The sequence below is a fragment of the Pteronotus mesoamericanus genome, unplaced genomic scaffold (genome assembly GCF_021234165.1).
Source record: "Pteronotus mesoamericanus isolate MK-2021 breed Mesoamerican mustached bat unplaced genomic scaffold, CSHL_Meso_final contig_33, whole genome shotgun sequence".
In the NCBI taxonomy this organism is placed as follows: Eukaryota; Metazoa; Chordata; class Mammalia; order Chiroptera; family Mormoopidae; genus Pteronotus; species Pteronotus mesoamericanus.
Window position 1 is genome coordinate 2625514 of NW_026555135.1, and position 15608 is coordinate 2641121.

The following is a 15608-nucleotide window of genomic DNA, read 5'->3' on the forward strand; positions in this document are numbered from 1 at the left end:
AAAAAGGAGATTAGGACACAGAAAATACAGACAGGAGGATGACCATGTGAGGACGAAGCAAGAATGTGGCCATCTATACCCCAAGGAGAGAGACCGCAGAGGAAACCAAACCTGCCGACACCTTGATCTTAGACTTCTAGCCTCCAGAACTGTGAGAATGTAAATTTCTGTTCATTAAGCCAAACCTGTTGTTCAAGAATCAACTGTACATGAATTTCAAATCAGGCAAAACTCATTTATCGTGATTGTCACAATGGGGGTTATTCTTGGAGGAGGTATTGATTGGAAGGGTAACGCATGGGCTGCTGGAAATGTTCTATAATATGAGTGAGTCATGGTTTAAGAAGTGTATATTTGTAAAAGTTCAAGTTATACACAACATTTGTGCATTTTACTCTATGTAAGTTATTTCTAGAAATAAATGTTTAAAAAAATCCAGAGTGGTAATGGCACAGTAATAGAGAACTAGGACAGTGGAGCAGTATATATAATGAAGGTGACATTTCTGCACTTTTCTGCCTCTGAATGTGGCTATCTGGCTGTGATTCTTGGCACTGCGGTGGCCACCTTGAGACCTCAGTGGGAACCAGTCTACAAGGACAAGCAAGCAGGCCAAGGATGGCAGGAGAAAGGAGTGACAGAACCTGGGTGCACCCAGAATTAACCATCTCTGGGAAGTCTTACCTCTGAGTTTCTTGTTGAGATTTTTTTTAAAAAAAATCACCTTTTAATTGGATTTTAAAAGCATCTTAACTGAGAACTAGTTCGGGAGTCACTGAAATAATTCCTATGAGAGCTCTACCTCCCCAGGCCCAATAGCTTAAGTGCAGCAGCTCCCCAGGGAGCCACAGACTTTCAGAATAAACTCTTAGAAGCGCACTCCCACTATGGGGCTAGAGTCTTTGGAACAAGGGGCATCACTCACCTGTCCGGTCATCATCCTTTTTCATGGGCAGTACAGTATAATCCGGGTGCTCATCGGAGGCCTCAAACACCCATGACTTGGGCTGCAGCATGGATTGGGGCCCTTTCCGTGGACTCCCCCTGTGTTCAACCCAATCCCCTGACCCGTCACGGAGCTGAACCTGCTGTAGGTATGGGATCCGGAAAATCTTGTTTTGGTCCAGGCTTAACTTCTTCAGTCTTCAGTTAAGGAAAGTGAATACAAAATCACAGCAATGATTATACCTCAGGGACACTTATCAAGCAACTTTAGGGAAGGAACATGGAATCGGTCTTGGACACTTACTCCTCTTGTGTGACCTTGAGCCAGTGACCTATCCTCTCTGGGCCTCAATATCCTATCTCAAAAATGGGGATAATTATTTATTAACCTTTCAAGGATCTTGTGAAGATTAAATGAGACAATGTAAATGGCTTGGCACAAAGTACTGTTCAATAAATGGTAGCTGAATCTAAAGTAAATTTTCCAGGGATCTAAAGCTTAACTATTTAAAGATTTTATTTATTTATTTTTAGAGAGAGGGGAAGGGAGGGAGAAAGAGAGGAAGACAAACATCAATGTGTGGTTGCCTCTTAAGAGCCCCCTACTGGGGACCTGGCCCGCAACCCAGGCATGTGCCCTGACTGGGAATCGAACTAGCAACTCTTTGATTCACAGGCCAGCACTCAATCCACTGAACCACACCAGCCAGGGCTAAAGTTTATCCATTTAAGTGACAGCATTTTTATTACCTCAACCCAAACTCAGTTAAACTTATCTTTCTGATTCTCTTTTTTCTTGTTTTCCTCCCTCCTCTCTCAGGGTCAGGATCCTGTCTCTGGTAATATCTCCTCCTATCCTGGCTTTTTCTTTGCGGCTTCTAATCCAGTCACATGACCAAAAATGTCTTTACTCATGCCCTACTTTTATGGCTGAGCTAAAGCTCAGAGGGGAGTAAGGGCTTACACATGGCCACATAGCAGATATAAGTGGCGGAGCCAGAATTTAAACCCAGGTCTTTTGGCTTCCAGAGCAGAACTCATTGTGTAAGCTAGGCTGGGGGTTATACAGAGCCCTGCAGAGAGAGGCTTGTGGTTTTACCTGCTAAGCCCGGCCAGGCTGGCAAAGCAACTGGGGTTGGAGAGTTTGTTGTCATCCAGCATCAATGTCTCCAGTGCTGGGAACCTCAGGATGTACTTCTTGCTTGTCAGTGATGTTACAGATGCCTCCCTATGAGTGCAAAGATCTTGCTTAATGAGCAGAGGACAAACTCCAACCCCAGGAAGAATGGGATCATAAGGAATCAATCAAGAGGTCTGATCAGCTTGGAAACTTCTCTAGAGGCCAAGAAGGGTCCCTTAGAGAAGGACCAGAACATGTAGTTTCCTCCCCCAACCCTATTCATACATACAGTCCTCTGTATGGAGAAAGGTTCCACGCATTCACTGATGGGCTCTGTGAGACTGGGTTGGGGCAGAATGTGGGGTTAGGCACCTGTAGCGCTCATGGAAAATACCAGAGCGAATGAGGCATGACCAAGTTGGGGGAAGCATTCTGCAGGGAGAACCCTGCCGATTTTGGGGTCAGGGAAGACAACCAGTTATGCTGTATCACCCCAAGGATGGTTACTCTTGCTCTCAAGAGAGCACCAGGAGACCATGCCCTTGGCACAATGGACTGCAGCTTTGCCACTGAGCGAGGCGGGCAAGGCAGGTGGGCTGCAGTGAGGCTAGAGTGACTTCAAAAAATGCACATATCAGTAAAAAATTGAGAAGTCTCTTTTTCAACTTAAATTCTTTGAGGATTCCCAGAAATACCCAAGAGTGAGATTTACTAGGCTGAGGTCCTGAGTCACACAGGTGAGGCTGGAGGAAGTGGCATTTTAGGTATTACCATTAATGTGACCTCATTTTTGTCCCCAGGTGGATGAAGCCCAGGTAATTCTTCTTAAGTACACACAGGCAGATGACTCAAATCGTGTTTTCATTCCAACTCCTCCATACACTCAAATAAACATGCACACATTTAGTCACAAATGCATATGCAGGGTCCAGCAGAAGTAAGGCCTGCTTGAGTGTGGTTGGTAGGGTAATAGTATGGATATAATAATTTATAGTTTTAACTTGTACATTTCACCTAAAATGTCATATGGTGTGCTTGAGTGTGATACTGTTGTTGCAGAATTACATGCTTATGATTTTGTAATAAAAGATTTTATAATAAAAAGGGGGCATTATTTGTGCCAGACCCTGTATATACATATAAACCACAAAAAACAAGAGGAAAAGAAAGTAATGTTTCTTTAGAGCTTACTGCATGCCTGGCATTGTGTTAGGTTTCATCTTAGAACAGCACTATGGAGGACAGGTGTTTCCTTTCCAGGTGAGGAAACTCAAACTCTGAGTGACTTGCCCAAAAGTCCCATAGCTAGAAAGTGGAAGAGCTCAAACTTGACTGGAAACCCCAGGCCCTTCCTTGGAGGACCCACCTCTCACATCACATCTTCAAGCCCCACGTGGATTAAAGGGTGGGGAGATGGAAGGGTAGCTGTTCCCTGGGCCAGAGAGAGCTTGACAAAGGTAGGCAATGAGTTCAAAAGTTGAAAAGAACTCTAACAGTATACGTATAAAGTCAGATATATCTTGAAGGTGAATTCAAAGAGCGTATAACAGTCATTCACTCATCCATTGATACAGATTTCTTTAGCAGACATTTATGGAGCTGGGTACTGGGAATACGAAGAGAACAAAAAGCAAGTCGCTTAGTCTTGTGGAGGAGGTGGGCACATTGCATGTAGTGGGTGCAACACTTGTGGGAATCACTGACTCTGGCGAGGAGGAGCCTGGGAAGGCGATGTTTAACTAAACCATGAAGCATGGAAAAGGAATATACTGTGCTCTTAGTCACAGTGAGAGAGGGAGAGTCAGGGAGAAAAGCAATCTCTTTGTGGCTGAACTGTAACATATTTAGAAGCCCTGGACAGTCATGTTTCCCATCACGGGGTCCAGGGAGACAGAGGCAACTCACCTGTACAGGAAAACAAGGTGAGTCACAGAGAGGAGCAGATGCGAAAGCTGAGACAGAACTTCCTGGCTCTTCCAGTAATGCCTAGGACGTGTCCCTAAGGCATGGCTGTGAGATTCCCCAGTGTTCTAGTTATAACCATGACCGCTCTACTAAAAAAGGAGGTTTCAGAAAGAGCCCTGGCAGTATAAAGTGGAATGGGCTTGATGTCCAAGGACCAGAGACACTCAACAGAGAAGGAAAGAAGCCTTTTTTCATGGTCATCAAGGTCACAGATGACCTTTCTTCTTGAAAGGACCAATTTTCATAGACTGAATTTTTAGTTTCTACCTGAGAGCAATTACAGGTGGGTGCACAGCAGCTCTGTTGATTTATAATTAGTTGGCCAACCTTTATTCTATTCCAGTGAGATATCAAACAGCTAAGATACAAGCCTTTAAAAAAATTCCTCTTATACCGCATAATAGAGAAGCTGGCTCTGTCCTGTCTCTGTGACAAGTTACAGTGCTTTGCCTCTTAAAATTTTCATCCTAATTATAACATAGAAACATAGAAAAGTTTCATTTTGTCCCTAAAACAGAGGTCTTAAAATACAGGAAGCAGTCAATAGGTGGGTGAGGAGGACAGGATGCAAGATTTCAGAGGAGACTATCAGGCTCTCCCACTAAGCCCTTCCCATGGCAATTTTGGGAGAAGAGCTCTTAGAAGTGGCGGGAGAGGCCAAGGTTTCCAGCTGTTCAGAATGGTGCTACTTTTTATTATACTTTCTCTTGGCCAAGGGAATTATTACCATTTAAAATCTGATGGATTCAACTTCTTTAGAAGCTAAGAGTATTCCCCCAGGGCTGAATTCAGGAATCGGGCATTCATGCGTCATTTTAGAAGAAGCATGGGAATGGGGATCAGGAGCCCTGGGCTCTGGTTCTGCGGCTGCTGCTGCCTTGCCTGCATTTATTTCCAGCTAGTATTGAGCGTCTCTGGGCCTGGTCAGTTCCTTTATCTCTAAGGTGAAGGGGGGATTTCCTTTATTTTACATTTTAAGACTTTGGTTAACAATTTTGCTCAACAGACTGAACCAAGGGCTGCAGCAAACAAGATAAAATTTAGCAAGCTCAAAGGTCTGTTCAAATGTGGTAAGATACAGAAAACCCACCAGGCCAAACACAGGATGAGGGAGACATCAATGAACAGTTTGCTTGTATAAAATAGGACTTATGATATGGCTGCTAAAAAGCTAGTGCTTTTTTTAGGTGGCGTTAGGAACACAGGGATTAGAAAAAAGGAGGTAACAATCCCTCTCTGCCCTGTGCTGATCAAGGCAAAGACAGCCAACTTGTGTGGTTCAAGGGGAAAAGGGAATAGGCCTATTGGGAAAGCTCAAGTATCAGCAGTCAGTCAAAACAAGTATGAGAGCACTCTAAAGATGCAATAGGCCAAATATGATTCCCCTCACTCACCCAGACAGAGAATAGTGTGATCTATGGAGAAATGGAGATGCAAATAGTTCAGATGTATATCGTGAAATGAAAAAAGGTGAAGAGAAAGGACGGAGAAGTAGGCAGAGCCAGTTCATGAAAAGCCTCGGAATCAATGTTAATGGGAGTTTATCTTTAGCACACTGAGGAGCTGCTAAAGGACTTTAAGCAGGCAGGTGGTAGAATGACAAGTGCATTTCAGAAACACCACTTTGGCTGATGGTAAGGAGGATGAGTTGGGAAGAAACTGGAGACTGAGACCAAACAGGAGGATGACAGAAATGGGCAAGTTGGAGAAAAATTTAGGAAGTACAGTTCACAGCCTCTGATAACTGAATGGATATGTGAGGCAAGGGAGGGAAGAACTCAGGCCTATGCCCATGTTTCTAGCCTGGACAACAGCACAGTGAGTGGAGAGCAGTTTCCACCACTGAAGCCCACATGGCATGGGCACGTGTGTGACGAGTTTGGTATGATATGCAGGAAATATGAGTTCATAGCTCAGAAGATAGAAGTGAGGCTGTGGAGTCACTACGTGGCCCTTCCCCCTCTGGTGATGAGGGCTAGTCAGAGGGTCTCTGGCCAGAGGGAATGTGTGTTGTTTTGGGAATGGATTGTACCTAATTCCTTCCTTATCTCCTTTTGGGAGCGCCTTCTAGTCCTGTGACTGCTCCTTGACCTTTTCCTTCTGCACGTCCACACTGATGTAATGTAGCTCCGGGCCTCATGAAGGTTGTGCAACCTGGACTTGTGCTGCCTTTGTCTGGAACCCCTTACAAAGAGCCTCAGACTTGGGGGGTGCGGTCTCTCTCACACTGACCCTCCGCCACCATTGGTGCACTCCCCTGTAATGTGAGGAATAAACGGCATGTCCATATCTGCTAGTCCTCCAGTTTTTTTTCAGAATATCATGAACACTTAAGCAGCTCCCTGGTTTGGGGGTCCTGTGCTACAGAGGCAGACTTTGGACAAGATGAGACCACTAAGAGAGTATAAAGATGAAGAAAAACAGTGGGTTGAAAGAGGACAACTGAGAATTACCAACATTTAAGAGGTTGGAAGAGGATGAGGAATCCATAGAGCATATGGAGTGTGGACAGATGAATGGGAAGAAAATGACAACAATATTTGTCTGGAGCCTCATAGTCTTCAAAGCACAATTATTTCAAATGATAATCTGGATGAAAGGAAGAGTGCATTTATTCTCCTTATCTTATATGCAAAGGAAATAGAAGCGTAGTGTTGTAGAGACTTGCCTTACTTTATGTGACAAGACTGTCCTCCAGTATGATATGCAGAAAACATGGGTTGATAGCTCAGAACATAGTAGTGAGGCGGTGTTACATAAAGTCTTGAAAACAACTGGAATAATGAATAAAGTAAAAAACAAACAAAAAAAATCTATCATTTAAAAACATGTAGGAGATGTGAAGAGAGTAAGGGGAGTATTATGCCAAAACCTAAAAATCCAGAGACAGGAACTAAGCACAAGAAGTCATTTTTGCTTTGAGGACATTTGCTTGTTGAAACAGAAGGAGGGCCCTGTAACTGGAGACCCCCTATATGAATCTGGGATCCTAGAGGGATGTACCTCAGGAGAGAGTGAGCCAGACCTACACCCATTTCCTCATCCCAGGGCCAGGGGAAGATGGCCTTGGAGTGAACAGCAAAGGGGAGTGGGGAGCGCAGACACTCCCCCTTTTGAGTGAGGGTACTCTCACAAAACTGTAGTCCAACTATGTATCATCAGAATGATTCAGAAAATATCCAGCTAGTTTAGTTTAGTGTAAACTGGTTCCATACTTGAGACCCCTAGGAACCGGGCCAAAATAAATGGAAATTTTCATGGCACTGTAGACTAAATAATGTGGGCCAACCTTCCTGAGAATAAATTAGAAAATACAGTATATATATATTCTCTATATATAAAACAATCTTCTTTAAGGCTTCTGGGAACTAACCAGCTGTGAAAAATTGCAATGGTGGTGGTGGAGGGGTCACTATCTGGAAGAGATGCAAAGGACTTCATATATATGAGGGTCAAATATGAGGGTAATATTTGGGGCCATTTTTCCACTAGGGCTGTGTGGCAGAGAGGCTGAGAAAGCCTCACAACCAGAATGAAGGCTCTAGGAATTAATGAATGAAAATGAGAGTAGCTCCTCTTACCAGTGTACCTAACAACCTACTGGCAGCATTTCTGCTTCTCATCCTTCAACGCTGAGCTCTGCTGAGTCAGAGGTCTTAGTTTCCTAAGTAGGAACACTTTTACAAAGGACAAAAGGAATAGTTTTACTTAACTGGAGGTTGAGTTTGCTACTGGCCACTTGGGTTCCTTAAGTTTACCCGTATTGGCTGGGTGACTGACACTGCTGTTATACCCTGAGGGCAAAAAGGAATATGATTGGAATTCAGAGAATTATCTGGCATTCTTCGCAGAAGGGCCAGGTTCAGTCATCAAAGTTAATGGAATTTTTGCAAGATAAAAGAGTTCTAGAGAGGGATGGTGGTGTTGGTTGCACAACAATGTGAATATGCTTAAGCCATTGACGTGTATACTTAAAAATGTTGAGATGAAAAGGCTTCTGATAAGGAAAGAGGAGGGTCTGAGGCCCTTAGGATATATACAGAATCTAGGTAAGAAGAGAATGTAATGGTGATCTCTGGAGCCAGATGGGTTTTGTTCAAATCCTGGCTCTGCCCCTCACTAGGTCTGTAACCCTGTGAGAGTTATTTAACCTAGCTGTGTTTCAATTTCCTGGTCTGTAAGATAGGAATAATATGATACCTACCTTGTAGGGTTGTTGCGAGGATTAAATGAGTTAGTATGTGTTAAGTGCTTGGTACAGTGTTGGGCACACAGTGAGCACTACATATGTGTTATTATTACTAAGAGAGGAAGAACCAGTACATTCTGGCCAGGAGGCATGGCCTCAGCAAATGTGCAGAATGGGAATATGTAAAGAGGGTTCATGAAGAATGTTTGGCGAGAGTAATATCCACAATTTACCAGTCACCCATAAGAGGCAGGTAAAGCAACTTGCCAGACACCTGTGTCTCTCCTAATAGCACAGAGGAGTAGGGGAAACCCATCTGAAGCCTTCCTATCCTTCAGGGCTCTGCTCCCATGGTTGCCTTTACTGGGAGCTTTGGTCAATGGCATTCTCCCTGCTTTGAGCACTCACAGCCTGTCCTTAATGCACTTCTGAACTGCTTTGGACTATTTCCTTGGGTGCTTACATCCAGATGAAGGTTCACAAGGGAACGCATGGGATGGACTCTGGAATGTAGAACTTACTGCTCTGTGACAGCCAAATTCGGTGGCAGGGAGGTGAGCCCGTTGCCTGTGAGGAGCAGGACACGGAGGTGTGGCAGAATCCCCAGCTCACAGATGGCCTCCGCAGTCAGGCTGTTGAAGGAAAGGTCCAGGAACTATGGTGCAAAGATATTGTACAAGTTGGGGGAACATAAGTACTATGCGTGACAATGATTTTCACTCATGAGGTGAGAGGTGGCAGGAGATTTTTTTTTTTTTTTTTTTAACCTTCTGGGCAGCCAATCACCCGCAGGCTAAAACAAACCTGACTCTCTGTACTAACATTTAAGGTCTACTAGAGTCAGTTCCCAACCTATTTGCCAACCTAGGCTCCTATTGCAAATCTTTATCCTTTAGTGCTGGCCAAAGTGACTCTTCTCCATTCCTTGCCTCACCTTACCTAGAGATTTTTGCTTGAGTTTTTCATTCAACCAGGAATGCCTTTCTCCATGTATCTCCATCTAAGCCCCCAAAGACCAGCGCAAAAGCTGCCTCCTTACAAAAACTTTACTAATTCTCCAGCTAGATGGAATTTCTCCTCTGACTTTGAGTGCTTTATCTAGACTGCTCTGGGGGTCTTTCTCCCAGTAGGCCAGTTATCTGCAATAGCTGGATACATGTCTGAGGAATAAGGATGGTGGCACATGGATGTGCCTCGCAGAGTCCTGGCAGACAGTGGTGGATGAGACCATCAACCCTCTGAGGTCAAGGGCCATGCCACGATGTCTCTGTATCCTTGTAACCTAGCTTAGGACCTGGTACTAAGTAAGTGCACGTGAAAAATCAGCTGAAATTAAATGGCTTATGAGGATAATGACCCAACCTCTCACCCCATCATAAAAAAAAAAAGTCTATCAGAGAAGTGACTTGGGTCAGAGACCAGTCAGGAAACTGAGTTTTTCTCTACAAAGAAAAGGGCAATTGAGATCAACGAAATGGGCACAGTCTTCGTTTACTCTCTTCTGAGCCTCCCTAAACACACACTTTAGCTCTTATGTACAAGTCCACTCCCTTCCCTTCCTCTCCACCTACACACATCCATTGTAGCCTGTTGAACAGGGCCAGTTTCAGCATCTTATGCAACTGGTACAGGAGCAAGGTATTTGGTCAGCCACTTAAGTATAGTACATGGCCAGACATATACAACTGACTGCAGGTAACTGCCAGATGAGGACTGGGTTTGGTCTGATTCCACTGTAGTAATTAATTGATGGGCTCTATAGACCTGGATTTAAGTCCTGGCTAATAGTGTGACCTTGGGCCAATTATCTAACCTGAGCTTCCTTATGTATGAAGTGGAAATACTAATGGGCTCTTATGAGGAATTAGGTAGGTAAAGCCTTTACCATGGAGTCTAGTACACAGTAAGTGCATAGCTGATGTTGGCTGTCATCAGCATTACCATCCCTTCATTCTTGGCCCCCCTATACTGAAGGTTTACTTTGAGCCAGTTCCTGCCCTCTGTAAGTTCACCGCCTAGTCAGGCAACTAGATACATAAGTGTCTGTCAAGCAGCAATGCTGCTGGGATAGATATTGAGCACAGACCAATGGAAGCACAAAAGGAGGAATGGTCAGCTCTACCAGGGGTCCAGACAAGCTTCACAGAGCAGCTGTCCTCAGAGACTAGTCTGTATTCACCAAACTGTTAAGAGCGAAAAAACATGCAGTGCAGCAAGTGGTATGTATAGAAGCCAGGAGGCAGCCTTGCTTGTTCTGGTAACTATAAATGGTCTGGCTATAATTAGAGTCCATGTTATTAAGAGAAAGCTTGATAAGACTGGATAGGCCATGAGAGGTGCCAAGCACCTAATGAGTACCAAGTTTATGCTGCCAGCAGCAGCACATTTCAAGGTTTGAGAGTTCACACAAAGGGTGATCCTACTTGGCAGGGGCAAAGACAGAAGCAAGCCTTCACAGAGGAAGACCTGGAAAGCTGGCTTGGATAAACATGGGAAAAGGTGGGGAAAATTCTCTCCCTCATGCCTATATGTGGGTAGTCAACAGAAAATGGATCCTACCTCCTTTATGTCTCTTATACTTGTTCCCTCCAACCCATTTTTCATACAGCAGCCACAGTGAATTTTTCTACAGTACAGTTCCCTATTACTCCTCTGTTTCAAAGCCTTCAATGGATCCCTATTGTCCATAGGATAAGTCTCAAACACCTTAGCAAGACTTCTAAGGTTCTCCATGGTTTCTCTTCTGTTACCTCTCCAGGCTCATCTATCTACGCTCAACTGTATTTCACTCTCCATTCCAACCTTACTGAGCCGCTTCACCACTGACCTAGCTCAGGTGATGGCAAACGAAGGTCTGTGAGCCAAATCCAACCTGCCGCATATTTTGTTTGACCTGTGAGCTAAGAATACTTTTTATATTTTTAAATCGTTGGAAAAAATCAAAACAAGAATAACATTGTATGAAAATTATGTGAAATTAAAATTTCAGCATCATGAAGTTTTAGTGGAACACAGCCCTGCTCCTTTGTTTACATATTGGCTACGGTTGCTTTCCTTCTACAACAGCAGAGTTGACTAGGTATGACCATATGGACCAGAAAGCCTAAAATATTTCCTGTCCGGCCTCCTACAGAAAAAGTTTGCTGACCCCTATTCTAGCTGCTTTAGCTCTTTAATGTTGGGTCCAAATTTGCTTTTCATAGAATTAAGGGCAGCTCGAAGACATGAATAGTCTTAGAATCACAGATCACAGAATTTCAAAGCTGGCCCAGGAGATACAGAGGGGGAAACTTAAGTCCCAGAGAGACTAAGTTATTTGGCTAAGGAGGTACACCAAAGTAGTGTCAGGACCAAGACTAGAAACAAGTTCTCCTGACTTTCAGGACAGGGCTCCAGCTGACCCTTTTTCATACCTGGTTGCAGAGAATCAAATCATGGCAAAAATCAGTTTATCTAAATTGGCTCCTACAGAAATCTACTCTGGGTGGCAGCTTTTCCAGAAAACAAGGGCAGAAGATTCCTAACCTGGCTACTGCATCTGCTGAGTCACATCAAAATTTTATCACTAATCAAAATATTCATTACTGTGAGCTGCAAATTCAGGACATGTGATAGGTTTATTCTTTTTCTTAGCAAGCCCTTGCAAATCAGAGAGAGATGAAAACAAATGACTGGCCAAAACGTTTGGTCTTATTTATGTTCTACATTATGACTTTGGTCTGCTCGCTCGCTCTCTCTTTTTATTCTCACTCAAAAACATTTTTTTCCATTGCTTTTTGAGAGAGAAGAAGGGAGAGACAGAAATTTTAATGGAAAAGAGAAGCACCGATTGTTGCCTTTTGTATGCAACCTGACCCAGGATCAAGGATAGAACCTGCAATCTAGGTATGTGCTCTGACTGGGAATCAGACCCACATCTTTTGGTTATGGAACGATGCTCCAACCAGCTGAGCCATACCAGCTAGGGCGGGTTTGCTCTATTATTGGGTAAGGCTTAGTCTGCTGGATAAATACTATTCATCACAAGCTATCAAATTATGAAGTAGGGCCTCCAAGAAGTCAATTATGATCAGCCCTAGATCCGATCTAGTCATCTGTGGGGTAAGAACCTACAGTCATGTCCCCTCCCCACAGCACACTGGCACTTGAAATAGGGATTTAAAATAATAGGTGTAAGGAAGACAAGATGCCTGGCACCAGGCATGACACAAAGGAGCTCAATAACTACTTTTTAAAAAGTAAAGTAATGAATAAATGGAAGGTCGTAAAAAGCTCCCAGATCTGTAGGTCAGGGTAATGACTCCCTGATTCTCTAAAGCATCTGGAACCTGTTTCCCACTATCTATACTAAAATCTAGTATAAAGTGTTTTTAACATAGCACAAAATTGCATCAGTTGTTGTAAATTTACTCTCTCTGTTTTATTGGACTTTTAGGAGGTATACTTCCTGGACAACTCTGAGGACCACTCCTGTTCCAAATCATAGAAATCCCTATTATCCTCAATATAACTTGAAAACACAGAGAGAAGATCCCATTACATTCAGTATAGCATACTTTAAGAATGCAAGGATAGCCCTGGCCAGAGTGGCTCAGTTGGCTGGAGCATCACCCCATAGACTGAAAGGTCATGGATTTGATTTCTGGTCAGGGCACATGCCTAGGTTGTGGGTTTGGTCCCTGGTTGAGGTATATGAGAGGGGCAAGTGATTAATGTTTCCCTCTCACATCGATGTTTCTCTCCCTCCCTCCCTCCCTCCCTTCCCCTGTCTAAGTACGTTCTCGGGTGAGGATGTAAAAATATTTTTTAAAAATGCAAGGATACATAATCCATTATAGGAGGATTGCCTTCTATTAGCTTGCCTTTCCAAGCAGTTAAATTTTTTTTCTTTTCAATCTTTACCCAAGAATATATTTCATTGATTCTAGAGAGGAAGGGAGAGAGGGGGAGGAGAAGAGGGAGAGAGAGAGAAAGAAACATCGGTGTGAGAAACATCAATTGTTTGCCTTCTCGCATGTACCCTGACTGGGGATTGAACCCACAACCTAGGTATGTGCCCTGACCGGTAATCAAACCCATAACATTTTGGTGTATGGAAAAATGCTACAACTGAGCCACCTGACCAGGGCCCAAGCAAGCAGTTAAAACTTCTTAAAACTTTGGCATATACAGGACATCAAATTTCTAAAAAATTAACTCTGTGTAAGGCCTCTCTCTCTCTCTCTCTCTGGCAAGACCATATTAAGTGGGGCTTTTGTGAAGAATGGCTGACTACTAATGTTTGCAGATTAAATAATCTAAGTTACCAACTCTTTGGGGTCAACCCCAAGGTTTGAATCAAAAACACTTCTGCTATAATGCCAATGTGTGGGGAAGAGATTGCTCAGCAAGGAAGCCTGGTCCAATGCCCAAACCCACACCTGGCTCCAGCTGTGTTGTCCTCTACTCTGCAAGTAAACAGTGACTCTCAGGTAGTGACAGAAGCTCTGTTTCTTTATGGAAAATGGCACTAAAGTTTTCATGGAAGTTGAAGAGATGAATAACTCGAAGTACAAGAGCATGTGTAAAAAAATACATAACTACAGGAAATTTAATTTAGAAGAAAGCCAAGAATGTAAACTAATTTTTCTGTATTTTTGAATCAGGGGTTTAGAGAACAGCTGCAGATGTTCAAATGTCAAGAGTCTGCTATAGAACTCACAGGAGTCCTATTTTATTTCACACTCATCTCTGGGCCTATGGTCTAGGCCTTACCCTGCTTTATCCAAGCCCGATGCAACCAATCTGGCTCACTCAGACCAGGATGGGTCTCAGGAATCCGTCCATAATGTCTAGTTCCGCTGGTCCAATCTGCTGTACCTAGTGCTTAACTTCCATGGTTCCTCAGCTCCCACCTGAACCAGGTCTCCCCTCAAGCTCTCCTTCCTTTAATACTCTGTTTAAATTCACTTTTCTACATAGACTCCTTTGGACATGAACTTTGGCATTTTTTTCCCTGGACCATGCACTAGTAGGACAAAAGCCCCCTTTTCAGGCCCTCTTTGCCAAAACTAGCTGGGCCCCATAAGGCATGACTAACCCTAATTGTTTTCTGAACCTTTATCCTCAGGACTAGAAAATTACTGGAAGTGCCCTGAAGGCACAGAGGCTCCAGGAACTTACGAAACAGGACATGCCAGATTCAAAACATGCCAGACCGCAAGGCCTGGACCCTGCCCCCAAAGATAACATCGAGACAGGCCGAGGCCTGTACGAGGCCAGCTGAAACATCCTGCTCTACAACCACCCCAATCACCTAATCAAAGCGCAAAGCCCCCAACCCTCAGGCTGGTGCATTTCTCTCTACCGGCCCTTCCCTCTCTTGGGAAAGTAAAAATAAAAATTTTTTTTTGTTTGTTTTCTGGGCTTTCTTCTCTGAATTCTTTCACATCCTGCATTGCTGCCCACCCTAGCATGCACCACGGCCATAGGAATAACTTATTCTCCTCTGTTTGCCACTGCGGCCACCACCGCTGCCACCGCTGACCCCATTACTCCCATAACTACCCCCAACCCTGCCACCCTCCCCAGAGGACTGCCTTGAAGCAGGGGTCTGGCTGTAAAGACCCTGAGAGCCCCTTTTCAACAGTTATAAGCAGTAGAGAGTGACCTCTACACCCATTCTTTACAGGGAAGCAGGTGGGCACCAAAAACTCCCTACCTCCAACTTACTTCCAACAACTTAAAATCTCCACATTTCACATAGACTGTTTTGATGCCATTTAATGCAAGCTCCAGTTCTTTTAAGGCTGGAAACGTGTGAAATACTTCTATAGGGGGAGGAGAAAGAGAATCTTCAGCTTGTGACTTAAAAGAAAGATATTAACAGTGGTCATTTACTGAGTTCCCACTGGGTTAGGCCAGGCACTGTGTGAGGTGCTTTACATATATGACCTCTAAATCTCTAACAATCCTGAAAAATAGAAAGTACTACTTCCATTCTACTGCTGAGGAATCTGAGGTGCAGCTAGGCTGAGTGATTTGCTAAAATAGAATTTTTGGTAAGTGAAGGGCTGGAAAATTGGGTCTAAGCCTATCTAACTCTGAAGCCCATTTAAAACATTATAATAAAATATAAAATAAAAAGTCAAACAGGTCGCCTAAAGAAGTAATTTTAAAAAAAGCAGAAAAATAATAATTCCCTTTAATCTCAATACCCAGAAATAACTATTGAAAGTTTCATGTATTTCCAGACTTTTTCTCATGTGTGTACTGAAATACACTTCACAGAAATGGAATCATACCATTCACATTGCAATGTGACTTGCCTTTGTCGCTTAACACAATGCCTTAAGAATTATTCCATGTCAAAACATATAGATCTGTAAAATGTCTGAATTATGTTCTACA

General features: G+C 43.6%; 1 protein-coding gene across 1 annotated transcript in view; it reads right to left on the reverse strand.

The window, feature by feature from the left end:
- The window catches only part of XRRA1 (X-ray radiation resistance associated 1), a 57358-nt gene that overhangs the window by 26893 nt on the left and 14857 nt on the right, over positions 1-15608 (reverse strand). Inside the window, exons 6-9 of the mRNA XM_054576179.1 lie at positions 14931-15028; positions 8741-8874; positions 2045-2173; positions 926-1143 (exon numbers count right to left, since the gene is read on the reverse strand). Coding sequence (XP_054432154.1) covers positions 926-1143; positions 2045-2173; positions 8741-8874; positions 14931-15028 — 579 coding nt within the window. The remainder of the gene's footprint in view (positions 1-925; positions 1144-2044; positions 2174-8740; positions 8875-14930; positions 15029-15608) is intronic.